This window comes from Carassius carassius, chromosome 27, assembly GCF_963082965.1.
Source record: "Carassius carassius chromosome 27, fCarCar2.1, whole genome shotgun sequence".
Taxonomy (NCBI): domain Eukaryota; kingdom Metazoa; phylum Chordata; class Actinopteri; order Cypriniformes; family Cyprinidae; genus Carassius; species Carassius carassius.
The window spans coordinates 5,933,004-5,950,325 of record NC_081781.1 but is presented as its reverse complement, the minus strand read 5'-3'; the positions used below and the strand labels follow the sequence as shown (position 1 = coordinate 5,950,325).

Here is a 17,322-nt window from a genome sequence, read left to right as displayed (position 1 = left end):
ATATTTCAGCTTGTGTGCAATGAATTTAGAATATAAGAAAGTTTGCTTTTTTTAAATTAAATTACAAAAAATAAAGATATTTTCCATATTAAAATTTTTTGAGATGCACCTGTATAATTGTGTGTGTGTGTGTGTGTGTGTGTGTGTATATATATATATATATATATAGATATAGATAGATAGATACATACTGTATATAATTGCCTCCTAATTTTAAAACCCTTTGTACACCACTGTTCTATTGGTACACTATTCCTTAAAACAAATAAAAAACAGATATTCATGTGCCTGGACTGTTGTCACTTTCAAAGTCCTGTTGAGCAAACAGAAAGTGGGTGTAGTGGTAGAACTGGTTATGTTTGTCAGATTCTTTTTCTCCACACTCAATTGCCCCTTTTCCTTGATTGCATGCCTCCCATATTGCAGAGCCTTTTTAAACCTCCTTCATAAACTTCCTTATGTTTTTGGGGGTAACAGTCAGCCAGCTTTTAAGATGAAGTGACAAGATTGAAATCCCCTGAAATTTGTGTGCGAGAACTCTGCAGCAGGTTATGTGACTGCACGTCCCATGTGCATTTATAGTAATGTGTCCTGCATGACTCCTGCTGTTTTCCACAAAACCTTCCTCTCATTTTGCTGCTCTTCCTTATCCTTATTTTAGTGTACACAACATGAAATCTAACCAGCTGACAATACTGTACAGCCATATTGTTGTCTATTTTTCCAGTTAAAGTAACTAATACTCCTTAAAACAAGGCAGATTTACTTGAAAAGCAACTATGCATAAAATATTAAGACTTGCTTTCAGGAAATGTATCTGTAATACAAATGTATTTTGTCTTACTGTACTGCCAGATATTTTTCACTTATATAAACAAGTTAAAAACAAGTTAAAAAAAGACTGTCAGTGCAGTAGGACAAAATACATTTATATTCATGATACATATGAAAACAAGTCTTAATATCTTATGCAGTGTTGCTTCTCAAGTAAATGCATCTTGTTTTAGGGATTTTTAGATATTTTTCAGAAACTCAAGTAAACAAGACTAATTAAATCTCATTAAGACCAAGAGTGTTGCTATAACATAAACAGTGCTTGGATTTCTCAATGTTTATACTGGCTAGTCTATGATTTTTAGTGCATCTGTTTCGCCATAATAGTTATACCAATAGTTGTCAAGAAGAGACCGTCTTTGAGTGTGAATCATTGGCTCGTAAATTCATCCAATGTGTTAAAAGCGGATTCGTTCAGGAACAAATTTTTGAATCATGGATTCAACCGATCCATTTAACCTCCTGAGACTCTGCATCCTCATATGAGGACATTATATTTTAGTGAATATCTCTGAGGATGTCCTGTACAGAGCACATTCAGGGCTTTTCAGAGATACTAAATGTTTGGATGTTTCACCATGACCACTCCCTCTCCTTGGTCTTCAAAAATATCTGATATTAATTTAGTGACACTTTTATTGAAATATAATATTTTGTAATTATCATTTAAATCTGACTAAATTTTAAACTGTGTGTCATAAATCAACATCTCAGGAAAATGTTCTGGGGTTTCAAATGAAAATATGAATTTCTGTTACGAAACAGGACATTGTTTTCTTACATGTCCTCATATGAGGACACAGGACTAAAAGCATGTTTATTATGCATTTTAGAAAACACAACAAATGTATAGGGAAAGAAATTATATTTCAATATTCCTATGAAATTTGATATATTATTATGGAAATCTTGTCAATTATTACTCCCATTGTTACATTATATATATATATATATATATATATATATATATATATATATATATATATATATATATATATATATATATATATATATATATATATATATAATGAGAAAAACCTGTTTATGGATATTTTACACACATTTTGCATAAAGAAAAATGGTATATCAAATCATTCTGTTATAACATCGTTAAGAACTATTTTTATACAAAGTTTGGTAAAAAAAATAAATCCTGAAAACTAAAAATGTATTGGTGATTTAAAAAAAAACTGTTGATTTTGCCTGTGCATGTTCATTCATGTCCTTTTATTTTTTTATTGATTTGAACTGAGTCTTGATTTCCTCTACCAAGGATGTAGCATAACTTATGAATGTAATATACTTTTTACATTTTTTTTCTTTTTAATGCTCTAAAACAATGTAATGACATGGAAAAAAAAAATACTATTTTTTATTTCCTCAAATGTTTTTCCAGGTCTTAAGAGGTTAAAAAATGTGTGGAAAGGTTTATTTTAGGGTGACCGTCCTCTTTTCCCCAGATTAAATTGCATAAAATGTCCAAGTTTTGGCTTTGTTTTCCAATTGTTTTCATAATTAATGAGTTTGTCATTTGCAGGCATTGTACCAAATTGATCAATCATGGTGTGTGAGAAGGTGGGATCTACAGAAAAAAAAGGTGAAAGCAATGCAAACACGTGTACATATAATTAATAAGGACTGCAGTGAGCAAGTCGGTAGGAAAACAAAGCCTGGACATTTTAGGCAACCTAGAAAACCCGGTCAAGACATGTCTGGTAAAAAGGGCATATGATCACCCTAATAAATTGAACCACTGAGTACAGCAGGATGAAGTATTTCTGTAGGCCAAAATCCAGAATTGAGCAAAAATCCAGCATTTTAGAATTTACGGTTCCATCTCCAAAAGTCAATCTGTTTTTAAAAGGATTTTTGTTTAAATGCCTGAAATAAGGTTGAGCTAACATTAAGAAAACAACAAAAGCAAAACACAGAGGAGTTTCTGAAAAGTAGTCTACTTGTAGTGAAACAGATTTGGCTGTCAATCATAAAAAAATAACATATGGATAAACTGAAGCTGTTGCATGGATCTCTGACAAAGTTGCTAGCACACAGTCACAAAGACAACAGCTGCGCACCCCACCACCGCTGATATTTCATTGGCAGATGAACTCACTGACTTAAAACAATGAGCTTGCCATCAAACCTCACAATACACCAAAATTACAATGTATGCTACAGCTTTCCAGATGTGAGGAGCACGGCATCCTACTGTTAAGAAGGTGAAAATTCAAAGCAGTTTTCAGCTTTTGCCCCCAAATCTTCATACTTGAAGCAACTGTCTCCTGTTCTCAGTCATCTTGTTAAAGAACAATGTTACTGCCAGTGCTTTGGAAAACAAAGTCAAGGCTGAATGATTACTGTCTGACGTTCTGTTTATTTTGTAACAGAGTTCTAGAAAAATGTATAGCTAAACCTGTGCTCTGCCTCTGCCATATAGCTTAAAAATTGTAATTTGTTTCCCAGTTCCTGTCTGTTTTAACATTTCATGTTTTACATTCTTTCATTCTGTAAACATAAATTTAAGAACGTTTTATGAATATGCAGTTCTAACTACATTTTTGAAGTCGTTTTTGTATTTCGACACAAATTCATCTCACTCAAGTCTACATTAAATAAAAATCTGTGGGTTGGTATCATTCTATATTTACTATTAATATATGTATATATATATGCATTTTTTAAATTTTATTATTATTATTTTTTTGTATTTAATAACTCTTGCCAGCCATAACTCTAGCCAGTTGTTCAAGCCTGAAAAAGGTTATTGTGGGTTTCGATTAAAATGCTAATCAGTTTCTCAGGGGCTGTTTATAATAATTATAGTTTGAGATTAAAAATACAAACCTAACTTAGTCAACCCTTACGTCTCCAAAAGCCTTTTAATGTCGTTATGATCATGATCATAATCCCGGTCCATAACCAATTAAGTTTGAACAAGACGTCACGCCTCTGTACTTTAAATCCGGAAGACACGCCCACAGCGAATTTGTGCACCGGCGGCACAAAGCGATTGGACAAGGCGCGCTGTCAATCACGGATCTCTGCCGTTCCTTCTGTTCCGCAAACGAGACTTTACACAGATGTGTTTCAGGCGAGATCAGTTGAGGCGGTGGGACTTCGTTCGCGCAGCAGGATCAACTTCTTTTAGAGGATCTAGCGTCTACTACTCGGTCTCCTTGAGTTCAATGTAACATACATCCTTAACAGCATAGGTCAAGGTGATCGGGGAGTTACTTTGTGATAGAATTGAACACATTTAGTCGGGGTTTTAAACGCAGATGAAAATGCCTGTAGCTTCTCTCCTGCCTTTCACAGCCACTCCGAATAGGAAGTCCGCCAGCCCGACCTCCTTCAGGCTCACGGAGAAATTCATCCTGCTTTTAGTGTTCAGCGGCTTCATCACCCTGTGTTTCGGAGCTATCTTCTTCTTGCCTGATTCGTCAAAGCTGCTCAGCGGAGTTTTCTTCCGCTCGTCCTCGGTGGAGGCAGAGACGCGCACAGGTACGGTCAGTGACACCAGCACCGGCACGGGCAAGGAAGAGAAGATCCTGGCCAAGATCAGAAAAGACCACGAAAAGGCGCTGATCGAGGCCAAGGACACCCTACAGAAACGGCCGGACGAGATCAAACAGGACATCAACAGCGACAAAGAGAAACTTGCTCTAAACGGACTGGGGAAAGGATCGAAAGGTGACAGTTTGCCGTTCCTTCAGTACATGCGGCCGCCTGGAGCAACAGGGAACGAACCCGCCGATCCGGACGTTAAAGCGAAAAGAGCCAAGATTAAAGAGGTAAGTTATTTTATGTTTTTATTAGATGTTCTCCTGTGGTTTGCTCAGACTCTCGAAGGAAATCACTTCAAATATCGTTGTGAAAATAACTTTCCCCTTGTAACTTAGCTTTACCAAGTGCTGTTATTAATATTCGTTTATTGTCACTAACTTACTAAAGTTAGTGGCTAGAGAGCAAGACTATAGTAGTGTTGACAGTAAATTTTCAGGAAGCGTCTCCCTATCAGGAAAATGCGGCGTTGTAATAAGATAGATAAGTAACGTAGACGTGTTGTTGTGGAACCTGTATGATCTGACAGCTCGGTTGATGGACGAGAAACTCCTGTCGCTCACAGAAGAACGCGCGCTCATTCATTCTGTCGGTCATTCATTTGTTCAAAACTGCCCGACAGTATTTTAGTCAGTATTACTCCCTTTGCGCTCCCTGTTGTCAGTATTTAGTCAACATTCGTCAGTATCCCCCACCCCACCCCAGTCAGTTTTCACTATATTTCAGAAAGCAGTGCCTGTCAGTAGGTTCTTCAGACAGTGTTTCCCTCTCTTCAGTCTGCACTGCCTCTGTTTCACTCAGATTTCACTGTTTTTCAGTTTTGTAGTACTTTAGACAGTGATGCCTTCTTTTTCAGTTAGTATTGCCTCTGTGTTGCAATCTGTGTACCCTGTTTTCTGTACTCCTGTCAGTATCGAGTTGCCTTTATATTTCTTTAGCATTTCAGTCAATATTAGCTATAGCTAGGAGTGTTTCCTGTATTTCAGTCTGTATTTACATGGTTTTCAGACCGTATTCTCTGCTTTTTTCAGTTAATATTTTAGGCATTTTTTTTCAATATTTATGTCAGTACTTCAGTCCTTGTTTCATTTTATGTTTGTTTTTTCAGTGTTACCTGTATTTCCGTCTGTATTGAGCTGATTGTCAGATTTTAGCCTGTATTTTCAGTCAGTATTTCAGCATGTATTTTTCAGTCAGTCCCTTTTTTAATTAGTAAGACTGCTTATATTTCAGGATAAGTATAAAACTCCCTCTTTTAATTTAAGTATAAATGTCCCTCTTTTTCAGTGTTTCAAGTTAGTGCTCATATTTCCATTAACATTTGTCTATATGTCATTATCTATTTCCTATTTCACTCAGTGTTTTTATTTCCCTGTCCCCCTAATCAGCATTGCCTACATTCCTGTCAGCATTCCCTGTTTTTTAGTCTATATCTATCTTAGTATTCCTACATGTTTTCTAATTTCTATTCCCTGTATGTCAAGCTGATCAGTCAACTGAGCTAGAGGTTTTTACGTAAGGGCAATATGTTTGTAAATTATGTAAACTGGGCAAATTATATCATAAGTTTTCACTATCATGGTCCTGATATGTTAACAGTAGTGACAATACTAGTAAGCCAAAACCTATCTTATGATTACTGCAGAGGGGCTCAGTAACTTATGCTGATATGCACTTATCAGCATACGTATTGGTTGTACGTATAATGGTAGAGAGATGCCTCGATCTGGTTGAGTTGAGCTCATATGATCTCAATGTCTTGGTTGAGATGACGTGTTAAAGAGTTAACTTTGAGCTTGTAAATGAGCATAAACAAGGCTGTCATTTCTTGTTTCTGTCAGGATGGTGCATTTAGAGCATGTCAGGCCAGTTTAATAATCCCTCAGTATGAGTCGAATGTAGACTTTGCATCAGCTTGATTAAATTAAATTTGCTATTGATTGAGACTCAGTTATTCCCATTTGAACCAGGCAAGTCAAGAGTAAAGATGCAGATAACAACTGACAGTGTGGTAAAGCTTTAAAATCGCCTTTCAGCTGGTATTGACCTTGTGTCCTTGCTTTTTTTATGTAAGCAAATGGCTGGTTTCTGGAATTCCTCCTATTTTATCCTCCACTGTGAGTCACTACTTTTCAGTTTCAGTTATTTGCATAAGGAAATGGTGTCTGTGGTCCTATGGTGTCCTTCAAATTTACATTGTGTCACTTTGTAATGCTTGTTTGAGAATAAAATTTGTTTGCCCTACTATTTCTTTTTGCTGGAGGGCTCGCTTTTGCTCATGGAGTTTGAGTATGTTCAAGCATGTGACACAAAGGCTATTCCAGTCACAATTTATCTTAATGGCTAACAGTGGAAAACTTGTTGATTACGGTTGCTCCTCAGAGTCAGTCAGCCAGAGTTGGATGACTTTTAATGCCAGGATTAAACCGTTATAAAGTTAAGCACATTAGTGCATGCGGAATCCTCCACATTCCTCTCCAAGACTATTGGTGTTCTTGCAGATTTGACAAGTCCCTCATCTCTCCTGCTTAATGCAGCGGCTCAGCATGAGAACAGTGATAATTCACCCCTGAACCGCGGGATTTCATCCATTGATCGCTGGCATGACGCAAACAAACAGTCACAGCTGGACCCTGTGGGGTCTCACTTGTCAGACGCGGCTGCAGGCACTCTGTCTCGCCCTGCCAGACACTCTGACCTTTGAAGAGCTGAATTGCCTCAGAAAATAAATTGATCTCAAGGTTATGAAGTAAAAATGGTTGTGTGAGATTTTTTTATTATTTTTTTTTTGCTTTCATAACTAAAAGCTGAAACTCCTAAAAATGTATAGGTCACAGTGACATATGTAGGGTTGACTTTGCATTTTTACTCTCTGCAATCTCCATCACCTGCTTTTAAATGGAGCGGCATTTACGACACAGAACCGTAGTTCACTGACAAGCTACGCAATATAGATATTGAACGTGATATTGCATAGCTGTCAGTGACCTATGGCTTTGTGTAGTAAATGCCGCTCCATTTGAAAGCAGGTGATGGAGATTTACTACTAATTAGGGCTGCACAATTAATTTAATTTCTAACAAGATTACAATTATGGATGCCACAATTACCATATTTTTCGGACTATAAGTCGCACCTAAGTATAAGTCACATCAGTCCAAAAATATGTCATGACGAGGAAAAAAAACTATATAAGTCGCACTAGACTATGTCGCATTGATTTAGAACCAAGAGAAAATAACATTCATATTTTAACTTTTTTTTTTATAATTTAAAGAAGAAACCAATCTGATGTATAGTTGACATTTGACATTTGACATTTGACATTGTTGACAATTTAAACATTTAATAATAATAAGAGATGTTTCTTAAGCTCCAAATCAGCATATTAGAATGACATCTGAAGGCTCTGAAGTAATGATGCTGAAAATTCAGCTTTGTCATCACAAGAAATTACTTTTCAAAATATATTAAAGTAGAAAATAGTTTTTTGAAATGTAAAAAATATTTCACAATGTTGCCTTTTTTTTCAAAACATTAAAAGATTTTACTGACCTCAAACTTTAAACAGTTGTGTGTGTTTGTGTTTAAGATTTCTTTATTTAGTCAAACTGCTTTTCTTAAACAATTAGTATGTTACTAACAGCAAATTATCAACAATCATTTAATAAGAAGGAAGGCTAGGCCTTGTAATTAATGTAATTAAAAAAGTTTTGACTTTACAAAGTGCTCCAAACTGGACCTTAAATATTTCCCACCACATGTATTTGCTCAGGGCTCTTTAGCTATACTTGGAATACAAATGTTTGCATTGAGGGTGGCCAGTATGCTTCAGAAATATTGAAGCAAATGGGCAGCAAAATTCATTTTGAAATGTAATATGGAAAATTACAATGCAATGTAAAATGGCAATGTATTTCTCTATTTACATTTACATTTTCCATACCATATGTGCAACATTTAGTGCAAAATGAAAATGAAAATTAAATAATATAATTTGCATTTGACATTTTCTACACTAGTTTTGATGTCAATTAAAAACATATTTTAACGTTTTATAAGTTGCAAAATTAAAATGAAAATATACTACCCAAATTGATTAGATATGTTTAACATGTCCAAGCAAAAACTTTTTCAGATTATAATTTAAATAATGTTATTTTCTAAATGAATCTAGACACTTGAGATTGTGTTTTCATCATGATACTGCATTATAACTGTAGCAAAATGCAATGTGAATTTCAAGATGCATTCTGAACCAAATGTACAGCAAAATGGTTGCAAAAATGGTGATTTAAATATCTTTTTATGTTACTTAAATGCATTGACACTTACATGCAAGACATTTTCATTTAATTTGAGTAATACAATTTCATTTTAATTTTGCAACTTATAAAACATTAAAATGTTTTTAATTTACATATTAAAACTATTCTAGAAAATAGCAAATGTAAAGTGTTATTAAATTTTCATTTTGCACTAAATGTTGCACATATGGGAACATTTCAATTCAAATACAGAAATACATTGCCATTTTACATATTGCATTGTAAATTTGCATATTACATTTCAAAAGGAATTTTGCTACCCATATGCATCCATAAAGTACAGCACTCTTTGTCCTTCATACTACATACATTTTTTTGTTTATGGCTTCTCACCTGCACCTGTAATGCTCTTTCTTGAGCGTGACTGCTGCAGGATGTGCTAGCAGGACACATCACACACCCATCTGGGCTTTGAGCTCCTCTCATTCATTATAGATGACCGAACTCTCTGGTCGCTCAGACCTCATTCCTCTCACCATTAATTATGCACAGTTCAAGCTAATAAGAGAAATAAATTCACAGGTTATCGGTGTTTGGTGCGATGTAATAAAAATGTATGCAAATGAAACTTTAAATGTACATATGGTAAAATAAAAAGAGCAGAGATTGATGGATTCAACCTAGTGGGCATTTTGAAAAAGTGGAAGGTTCATAACTCATACAGGGTGCTTAAAGTTAACTTTTTTTTTTTTTTTTTTGCTTGTCAGATTATACAGTGTAACTGAGTTCTTGGATGAAAGGCAGACTGTGACATCAGTTCGTACTTTTACACATTTATTTGATTTAATCGTTGCATGCCACATTAACTGCTCCTAAACTACTGATTCTGCACTGGCACAGAGCATGACACTTCCTTTTTTTCCAAGGTGCAAATGTAAGTTTAAACATTTTAGAAGTGCATTTAAAAAAACTTTAGGTGCACAATGATAATTGATCATATAATGTGTATCTGTAATAAGAAGATTATTGTGTCGATACTAGTCAGATCTGAGTAATTGTGTCAGGGCAGCCAAGAAAGATGCTAGAAAAGTTTCAGTTGATTTAAATGGCAGATAAAGATAATCGTGTTATAAAAATACTACCAAAATATTAAGGAGGAAAAAATAATTTATGCATATTGCAGGTCAGGAGTTTTAATTATAAACAAGCTGAAAATACACAATGCTTGAAGTTTGAAATGTCCTGTTTGATTATTGCTGGCTGCTCATTCAAACAGAAAAGCAGGATAAAATATGCACTGTGACAACCGTCTACACCATATTGCAATATAATCATAATAAAGTGAACATGATTAATCAACAGTCAATCATAAACAATCACTTAAATGTGCTGTATTCATTGATTGCAATCTGCTCTGAAACCGCAAGTATGGATCTTGACGCAACAGCACTGTATTTTTACTTTGAAAAATGCAGCGTTCATAAGGAAATCATAGCCTTTTGAATTTTAATAATAACATTAGATTGAATATTAGAAAGAACACTTGTTTTTCTATGCCATTCCTGTATTTTTCCAAATTTAAGACCTCTTAATCTGATACAGTATGTAAAGTGCCCCTATTATGGTTAATGAAAGGTTCATATATTTTGGTTTTGGGAGTCCCCAACTACAGGTTGACATGCATTTAAGGTAAAAACAAAAAAACACATTCATTGTCTTTTTTTTTTTTTTCTTGCTCAATGACTCCCAAACGATTCGCTCAACGATTAATATTTCCAAACCTTTGCGTGATTCTAAGCGGCGGTGATTGGTGGCATTTTCATTTCACCATGTCTATAATGCCTGATCAAGAAATTATTTGTGAATGAAGTGCTCCTTTGTACAGTGTTACCGGGGAAACCACTATTTTTACTGCTCCAAAAGCAGCACCTAGTGACATAGAATAAACTTGCATTTATATTCAGACCAAAGCGTGTCTGTGGGCGGACATTATGCTAATGTTTCATGTTCAAGTCAACATGAAACAAAAGCAAATTCCTTGTATGTGTGAACATACCTGGCAATAAAAGCTCATTCTGATTTTGATTCTGAAACAGCTTGGGATTTGTTTTAAAAATGACTCGTTCTTTTTAAAGACATTTAACTTTATACATGTTGCACTTTCAGATTTAAAACTTTGCAGGATGTTTTCACTCACAGCTGTGTAACACACTAAATGGAAGGTAGCCTAATTCTATTCAAAAATCTATAATGGGGCACTTTAAGACATTTGTTATACAAATTAGAACTAGCATATATTAGGGAAGGCGATTTGCAAAGATTCATAAAAAAACCCTTATACTGACTTTTTCTGAAGATGAGGCTGGATCACGAATGATTCACATGAACTTAATTGCATTTAAGCAGTTTAGGGATCGGCCATTTATTTCAAAAACAAAAATAATGTTAATCCTTCAGTGGCTCTGATGTTGGGAGTAAATGACGACTGTTATGTTCAGTATTACATCCAACAACAAAACACGTCAATCGCTTAATCTGAGATGTTCTTGTCTTCCCCTGCACTGGAGTTGACAATGGGAGATTGATGACAGCTCACTCAGGGCGGGTTTAAGGTTAGACGGACTTATCAATCAACTATTATGGGAGGGGCCTATCCTATTATAGGGTGGATGTTTACACACTTCCAACACACATTACTGATCAAATAACAGCCCTTGAAGAATGACCCCTTTAAATGTAATAAAAACCTATTCACACATGTAATATACTTCGCAAACATCTTTCTTTTAGTCACAAATGGGAGTGCTTGCACTATTGAGCCCTGTATGATGATATTAATATTTCAGCCCTGAAATTAGTATCAGAATAAACAAGCAAACAACTTACAGTGTGCAGTTGACTTTAGGAAAATAAATATATCTGGTAGCTTTGAAGGTTCTGTAATATTGTAATTGTTCCCTTGTTACAATGACAATACTTAGAATGGGCTTTGAGTATCATTGGCTATTTTGGGCTCTTGAGTTATTCAACCTTTTTTTTTTTTTTTTTTTTTTGTGCAAGAATCTGAACGCTCAACATGAAGAGCTTCCAACGTCTCTCTTGTATCTCTGATGTTTTTTCCTTTTGGTCACATCTTTTATTCCAGGTCTGTTTGTTTTCCCTCTATCATATAGTGACTTTCCTCCCGAAAGCTGAAGTGCTTGGATACTAAATAATTCAGCTGGCTTTCTTTTATTTTACCACTTCTGAATAAGGCATGCTCTTAGAGGTAGAATCTACTGATGGAGAGGAAAGCGAGATCTTTCGGTCTTTCACAACATTCCTGCACCCTTTTACAACTACTGCTGTGATCCGTGTGGGTTGTCTGGAGACCTAAACCAGCCTTTGGATTATTTGGGTCAATCTCGCTTTAGCCAACCGACCTTAGGTATTGAGAAATGTAATGGATGCCCCTGAGCGATAGCTCAGCGGCTGCAGGCACAGTTAGACTCCAGCCAGATTTGTCTTTTTCACTCAAATTTTTGGCTAGAATATTTTCTCCAGTGGTCAGAATTCTGGATCATTGTTAAATTGTTTTTTTTTAGGATTATGGATAGTGAGAAAGAAAGAAAAAAACTAAAGAAGAATCCAAAATTCAACACACAAGCAGTGTTATCTTCAATGGGTCTAAATGGTATATCTGATCTGTTGCTACGATCCATGATGTTTTGCTTTTGTGTGTCTGTGTCTCTTCTACGCTAAAGCAAAGATTAGATTTGGCGAATTAAAATGCATGTGGAACGGGTAACATGAGGGAGTTTTGGTTAGTGTTTTTAGCAAGCGTTGGGACACTTGAGCTACAGTTGTGATTGCTTGGTTTTCCAGTAATTGAATACTCCAAAATCAGACACCAATGCTGATTAGAAGAGCAATAAACATCTGCCCATACAAGCATGCATTGATCAGGAGATGCATGAGAACAGTGAATCAATGAGATCAATAATGATTGAACATGAAATAATCAACAATGCATTTTAGTTTTGATTAGTTGAGTCTTGGCTGAATGATTTTTGTCAGTGAAACCTGTTTCCATGCATTGACTTGAATGTGACTGTTTTATTAAGTGTCAATAGTGGCAGTTTTCATTAACAAACTATAAATACTTCATAATTACATGTGGCGCATGCAGTCTAATCTAACATATATTTTCAATAAACCTTGATTAGAACTTAATCGTATGCAACACAAGTAATTATATTTAGGTTTATAACTTCACGTTATTTATAGGACAGTTGATTTGTTGCTCAGAAGTGAGAGAGTGTGCGTGTTAATATTTGGGTTGTTTTTTGTTAACTCTTTAATCTGTTTTGCTGGTTTGAAACTAAAAATAAATGTTTGTGTGTGTGTGTGATTTACTACTGTTCAAAAGTTTGAATGTTTTTGAAAAGAAAGTTTCAAATGCTCACCAAAGCTGCATTTTTAGTTGATCAAAAATGCAGTTATGCCGTTCTATTTTAATACTTTTTTTTTTTTCTGTTTCAGCTGCAATGACTCCAGTTTTCAGAGTCACATGATCATTCAGAAATCATTCTAATATGTTCATTTGGTGCTCAAGAAAACATTTCTTATTATCATCAGTCTTTAAATATTCTTTTATGAATAAAAAGTTCAGAACAGCATTTATTTGGAACAGACAGCATCTCATAGCAATTCATACTATAATGTTTTAGAGAATTGGTGGCTTATTTTTATGAATTCCCACGATGTCGTTTGTCATTAGAAATATCTGTACTGTCACTATTTACTGCATCCCTGTTGAACAAACATATTAATTTCTTCAAAAAAAAAAGTCCCAAACTTTTGAACGGGTCAGTGCCAGACAATAACCTTCTGGTGCACTGTGTGTCACTTCCCCTCAATGATATCCGTATTTAAATGTGAAGCATCTCTGAAGCATATCAGCACTTATTTCCTGTCTTTACTTCTTACAGCAAATTTGAGTAGGTTTTATGACTGCACAATTCATTTTCATTGAACCATAAAAAGCACATGAATCAATAAAGTGCAGATCTGTTAAGAAAGTATTATTTGAAGCATCGGCACTAGGGAAAGTTTGCTTTCTGATTTTACTACAGGGTTCTTAGACATTAATTTCATTTAAATATTTGTTCTTGGTGGTTTTATTGCACTTGCTCAGCCTGTTAATCAAATAATGGATGTCACTGCCTCGTATTGGAAGGCAGGGGAAAATTGATTATCCTTTCACAAAGTCTTCATTACTTTGCCACATGTCAGCTGAGGAGGTTTGTGCTAAATGAAAGTGCAGGGACCATCACAAGGATCAAATCTTGTCGCTGTGTTTTCCAACACTAATAAAAGGGTCATGTCAATATGTGTCGTGGCGGTTTTATATTGCTCTTTGCTGTTGAGAATATGTAAAGTAGTATTTATCGCAGTGATAGTTGATACCGACGCATTCATAAGAGTCTATACTGTTTCAAAAGGTGTATTACTGTAAAACTGGTCGCTGTACAAAAAAGAAAAAAAAATCCATCAGACCTGCAAAAGCACAGACAGGGCACAGTCTGTCATGTATCATGCTGGTTTTTGCTGTGAAAGCCTGTGGATTCTATGAAACTTTTAGACTGTCTGCCCTCTTTTTTCAATCCTGAAGCCAAAAGGATAAAGCAGAAAGATTGATTTTTTTTTCCCCTTCACTGATTCTGAGAGGTTTTTCTTTTTGTGGGTCAGAGATCCTTAAAGCCGACTTCTACAGGTCTACCTCCATTTTATGACAACACATCAGGTTTAACAGTGGTGTAAATTTGAGACTTGAAATCGTAGCTCGGGTGCCTTAGGCTTATATTGAAAATTGCAAGCACATTTTCCCCTAGTTTAATTATAGTTGGTAACAGCTTCTTTCAGCTTGCGAAGAGAATTGCGATCGAAACACAATATGCCTTTTTAATGTTTTATGAATGTGGCTTAATGATGCCAGGCAGGGCATGATCTCAGTCACGTGCGAAATACACTTGTGCTATTTGTTATAAGTTATGTGGACCACTTATATGGTGCTTTTGCATCTGTTTTGGACTGTTTACATTCACTTTTATTTGCATGAAAAAGAGCATCCAGAACATTATTCTGTTGTCGTGTTCTACAGAGGAGAGAGTTTTGAAAGCACACACATGAGAAAATGACACCATTTCCTTCTTTGACTGAACCAGTCTTTAAGTAAATATTGCATCAAGTAATCATTCAAGACAAATACACAGTCAGTAATAAAATGAGCCGAGAAACATTACAAACAATAAAATTAAGATGCAAATGAAGTAAACTGTGTATTTAGTATTCAGGTACACGTTCAGAGATGGAGAATAATAGATTTTAATCAGATGTTTATTAAAAGTGAGGTTGGTGAAATATTGGCAGGACAAGAACAAATCTGATTAATATCCTTACTGTTGAGTCCTGTTTGCATCATATTTGCAATGTGAGTGTATTTCTTTTAGTTTAATAAGATACATTAATAAAATGTTTATTTGACTTATAATCAATATAGAATATATATATATATATATTTCCAAAGGGGTTACTAAACCTTCTGGAGCTATGCAGCCGAGAACAATGAAAGGGTTTTTTTTTTTTCAGCCTCAAAATTGTTTGATTAATTTTAGGGTTAGCATATTAGTCATCATATTAAAGAGCATTTAAACTGCAAGCTCTAATGCACCGATCCAATCTTTGACAAATCAGATTTAGTTTTGTACCTGTTTGCGTTCACTTAAAACAAAATTACCGTGTTTGTGTTAATGCACCACGACAGGCTTTTTGACCAAGAAGTGCATTTTTCCATTCGTCACACTCCGACGCATTCGAGAGTGTTTGACATCCCTAGATGCCACACTTCTTTAGAGACATAAATTTGTCCATTCATCCTACAATTTGAGAAAGCGTTTTATTAGGAAGCATTGAGTGGCTTGGTACTGGAGGAGGACGCACCTCACGGCACGCTGTTGGCCAGCCGCCACGATTCCACTCTCATTCGGAGAGCCAGGCAAATTGGCTGTAACTTAACTCTGCCTCCCTGTTTTCAGCTGTGGGACTGGACTTTCTCTGGAGAGTGGGTTTTGGCAGTGGATCAATGGCTCTGTGTGCCTGAGATGGAGATAGAGAGCATGTGTGGTAGCCTGAGCCAGGCTAGCCAGAGAGGCACATGTCCACCCTCTTGAGCTGCACCTGTTATCTGGCATGCGACTGTAGGTGCTCCTCGGGCGTTCGTGCATGGGTTGTTACTGTTTGTTTTATTTTCTTTCGTGGTGTCTAGTTCAGGTGTTTTGCCTATGCACACAAATGCGTACAGCGGGTCATTGACCTCAGGAGCTTCACTTGGCAGTCAATGATTGGCCTTCATCATGCTGATAATGTACAGAGGTGTCAGATGGCAGGGTTTTTTCATTGGTACACAACCGTAATATGCCAATTCATAGCATTCGCACCTAAACACTCAGTTTAACTGGGAAATATTTAGAGATCTGACATGGTGTGATCTGATTAGCTGGGAAGAAATCCCTCTATTTTTTGTTGTTGGTTAGGGGAAAAAAAGAACAGTACAACTGAAATGTATCTCATGTAATTGCTCAACCAGTTTTTGAACCGCAGAAAGATGTCAGAAAAAACAGCTGGGAAACAATGTCACATTACATTGCATTTACCTCAGAAAAGCCATTCAGAGTCCACAGTCTGTAATTCGGCTCCAAAAAAAAGATATTTGATGACAAAAACATACCTGTGGGAATCTTTTTTTCCAAAAAAAAGTACATATCACTACAGTTTCCAACAGAAATGAATAGTAAAACAACTAGCACTTGTAGGCTAATTTAGGGGCCCTATGATATCCATTTAAATTTTTCTATATTCCATTTTTTACATTTCAGTGTTTCTGGATTCAGATTTTTTTTTCTTTTTTCAATTTAAATTTTTCTCTAATCCTTTTTAATAGATAAATTACATTTTATTAATCATGAAAATCATAAAACTTATAAATTTTCACATCAGTTATTACAAGTTTTACAAAAATGACATGGCCCTATGAAATGTTTTTTTTCTCACCATATTTGTTGTTCTAAATACTGTGTTTTAGCATGTCTAATTATTTGAATGCATAAAACAACTTAATTTATTTATTCATTTTCTTAAAGTAGCCTTATGAATTTTTTTCCTCAGAAATTCTGGCGTGTATTTACATTTTTCTGGTTATCCAATTAAGGCATAAAACATTAAGTTCATTTAACTTTAATTATTGAAAATTAAAGGTCCTGCTTTTCGCGCTTTTTTTGAAGCGTTGATTGTGTTTACAGTGTGCAATATAACATGTGTTCATGTTTTGCGTGTAAAAAAACCACAGTATTTTTCACACAATTCACCTATCTGTATACCGCTGTTTTCACTGTCATAAAAACGAGCTGATGACTTCCTTGTTCTATAAAGTCCCTCCTTCAGAAATACGTAACGAGTTCTGATTGGGCCAGCGGTTCCTGTGTTGTGATTCGACAGCAGCTGACCGCGCGCTGCCCTCCTGGAAACGAGATTGGGCTAGTTTTGAGAAGCAAGTGGGCAGGAGCATGTGCTGGAGATGTAATTATAATCACAGGAGCGTTTTTACTGACGAGATGCGCAT

General features: G+C 35.5%; 1 protein-coding gene across 1 annotated transcript in view; it reads left to right on the top strand.

Annotated features, from left to right (window-relative positions):
• Positions 1 to 3,870: 3,870 nt before the first annotated feature.
• Positions 3,871 to 17,322, top strand: part of LOC132106527 (mannosyl-oligosaccharide 1,2-alpha-mannosidase IA-like) — a 112,460-nt gene continuing 99,008 nt past the window's right edge. Inside the window, exon 1 of the mRNA XM_059512286.1 lies at positions 3,871 to 4,625. Coding sequence (XP_059368269.1) covers positions 4,113 to 4,625 — 513 coding nt within the window. The 5' untranslated portion in view covers positions 3,871 to 4,112. The remainder of the gene's footprint in view (positions 4,626 to 17,322) is intronic.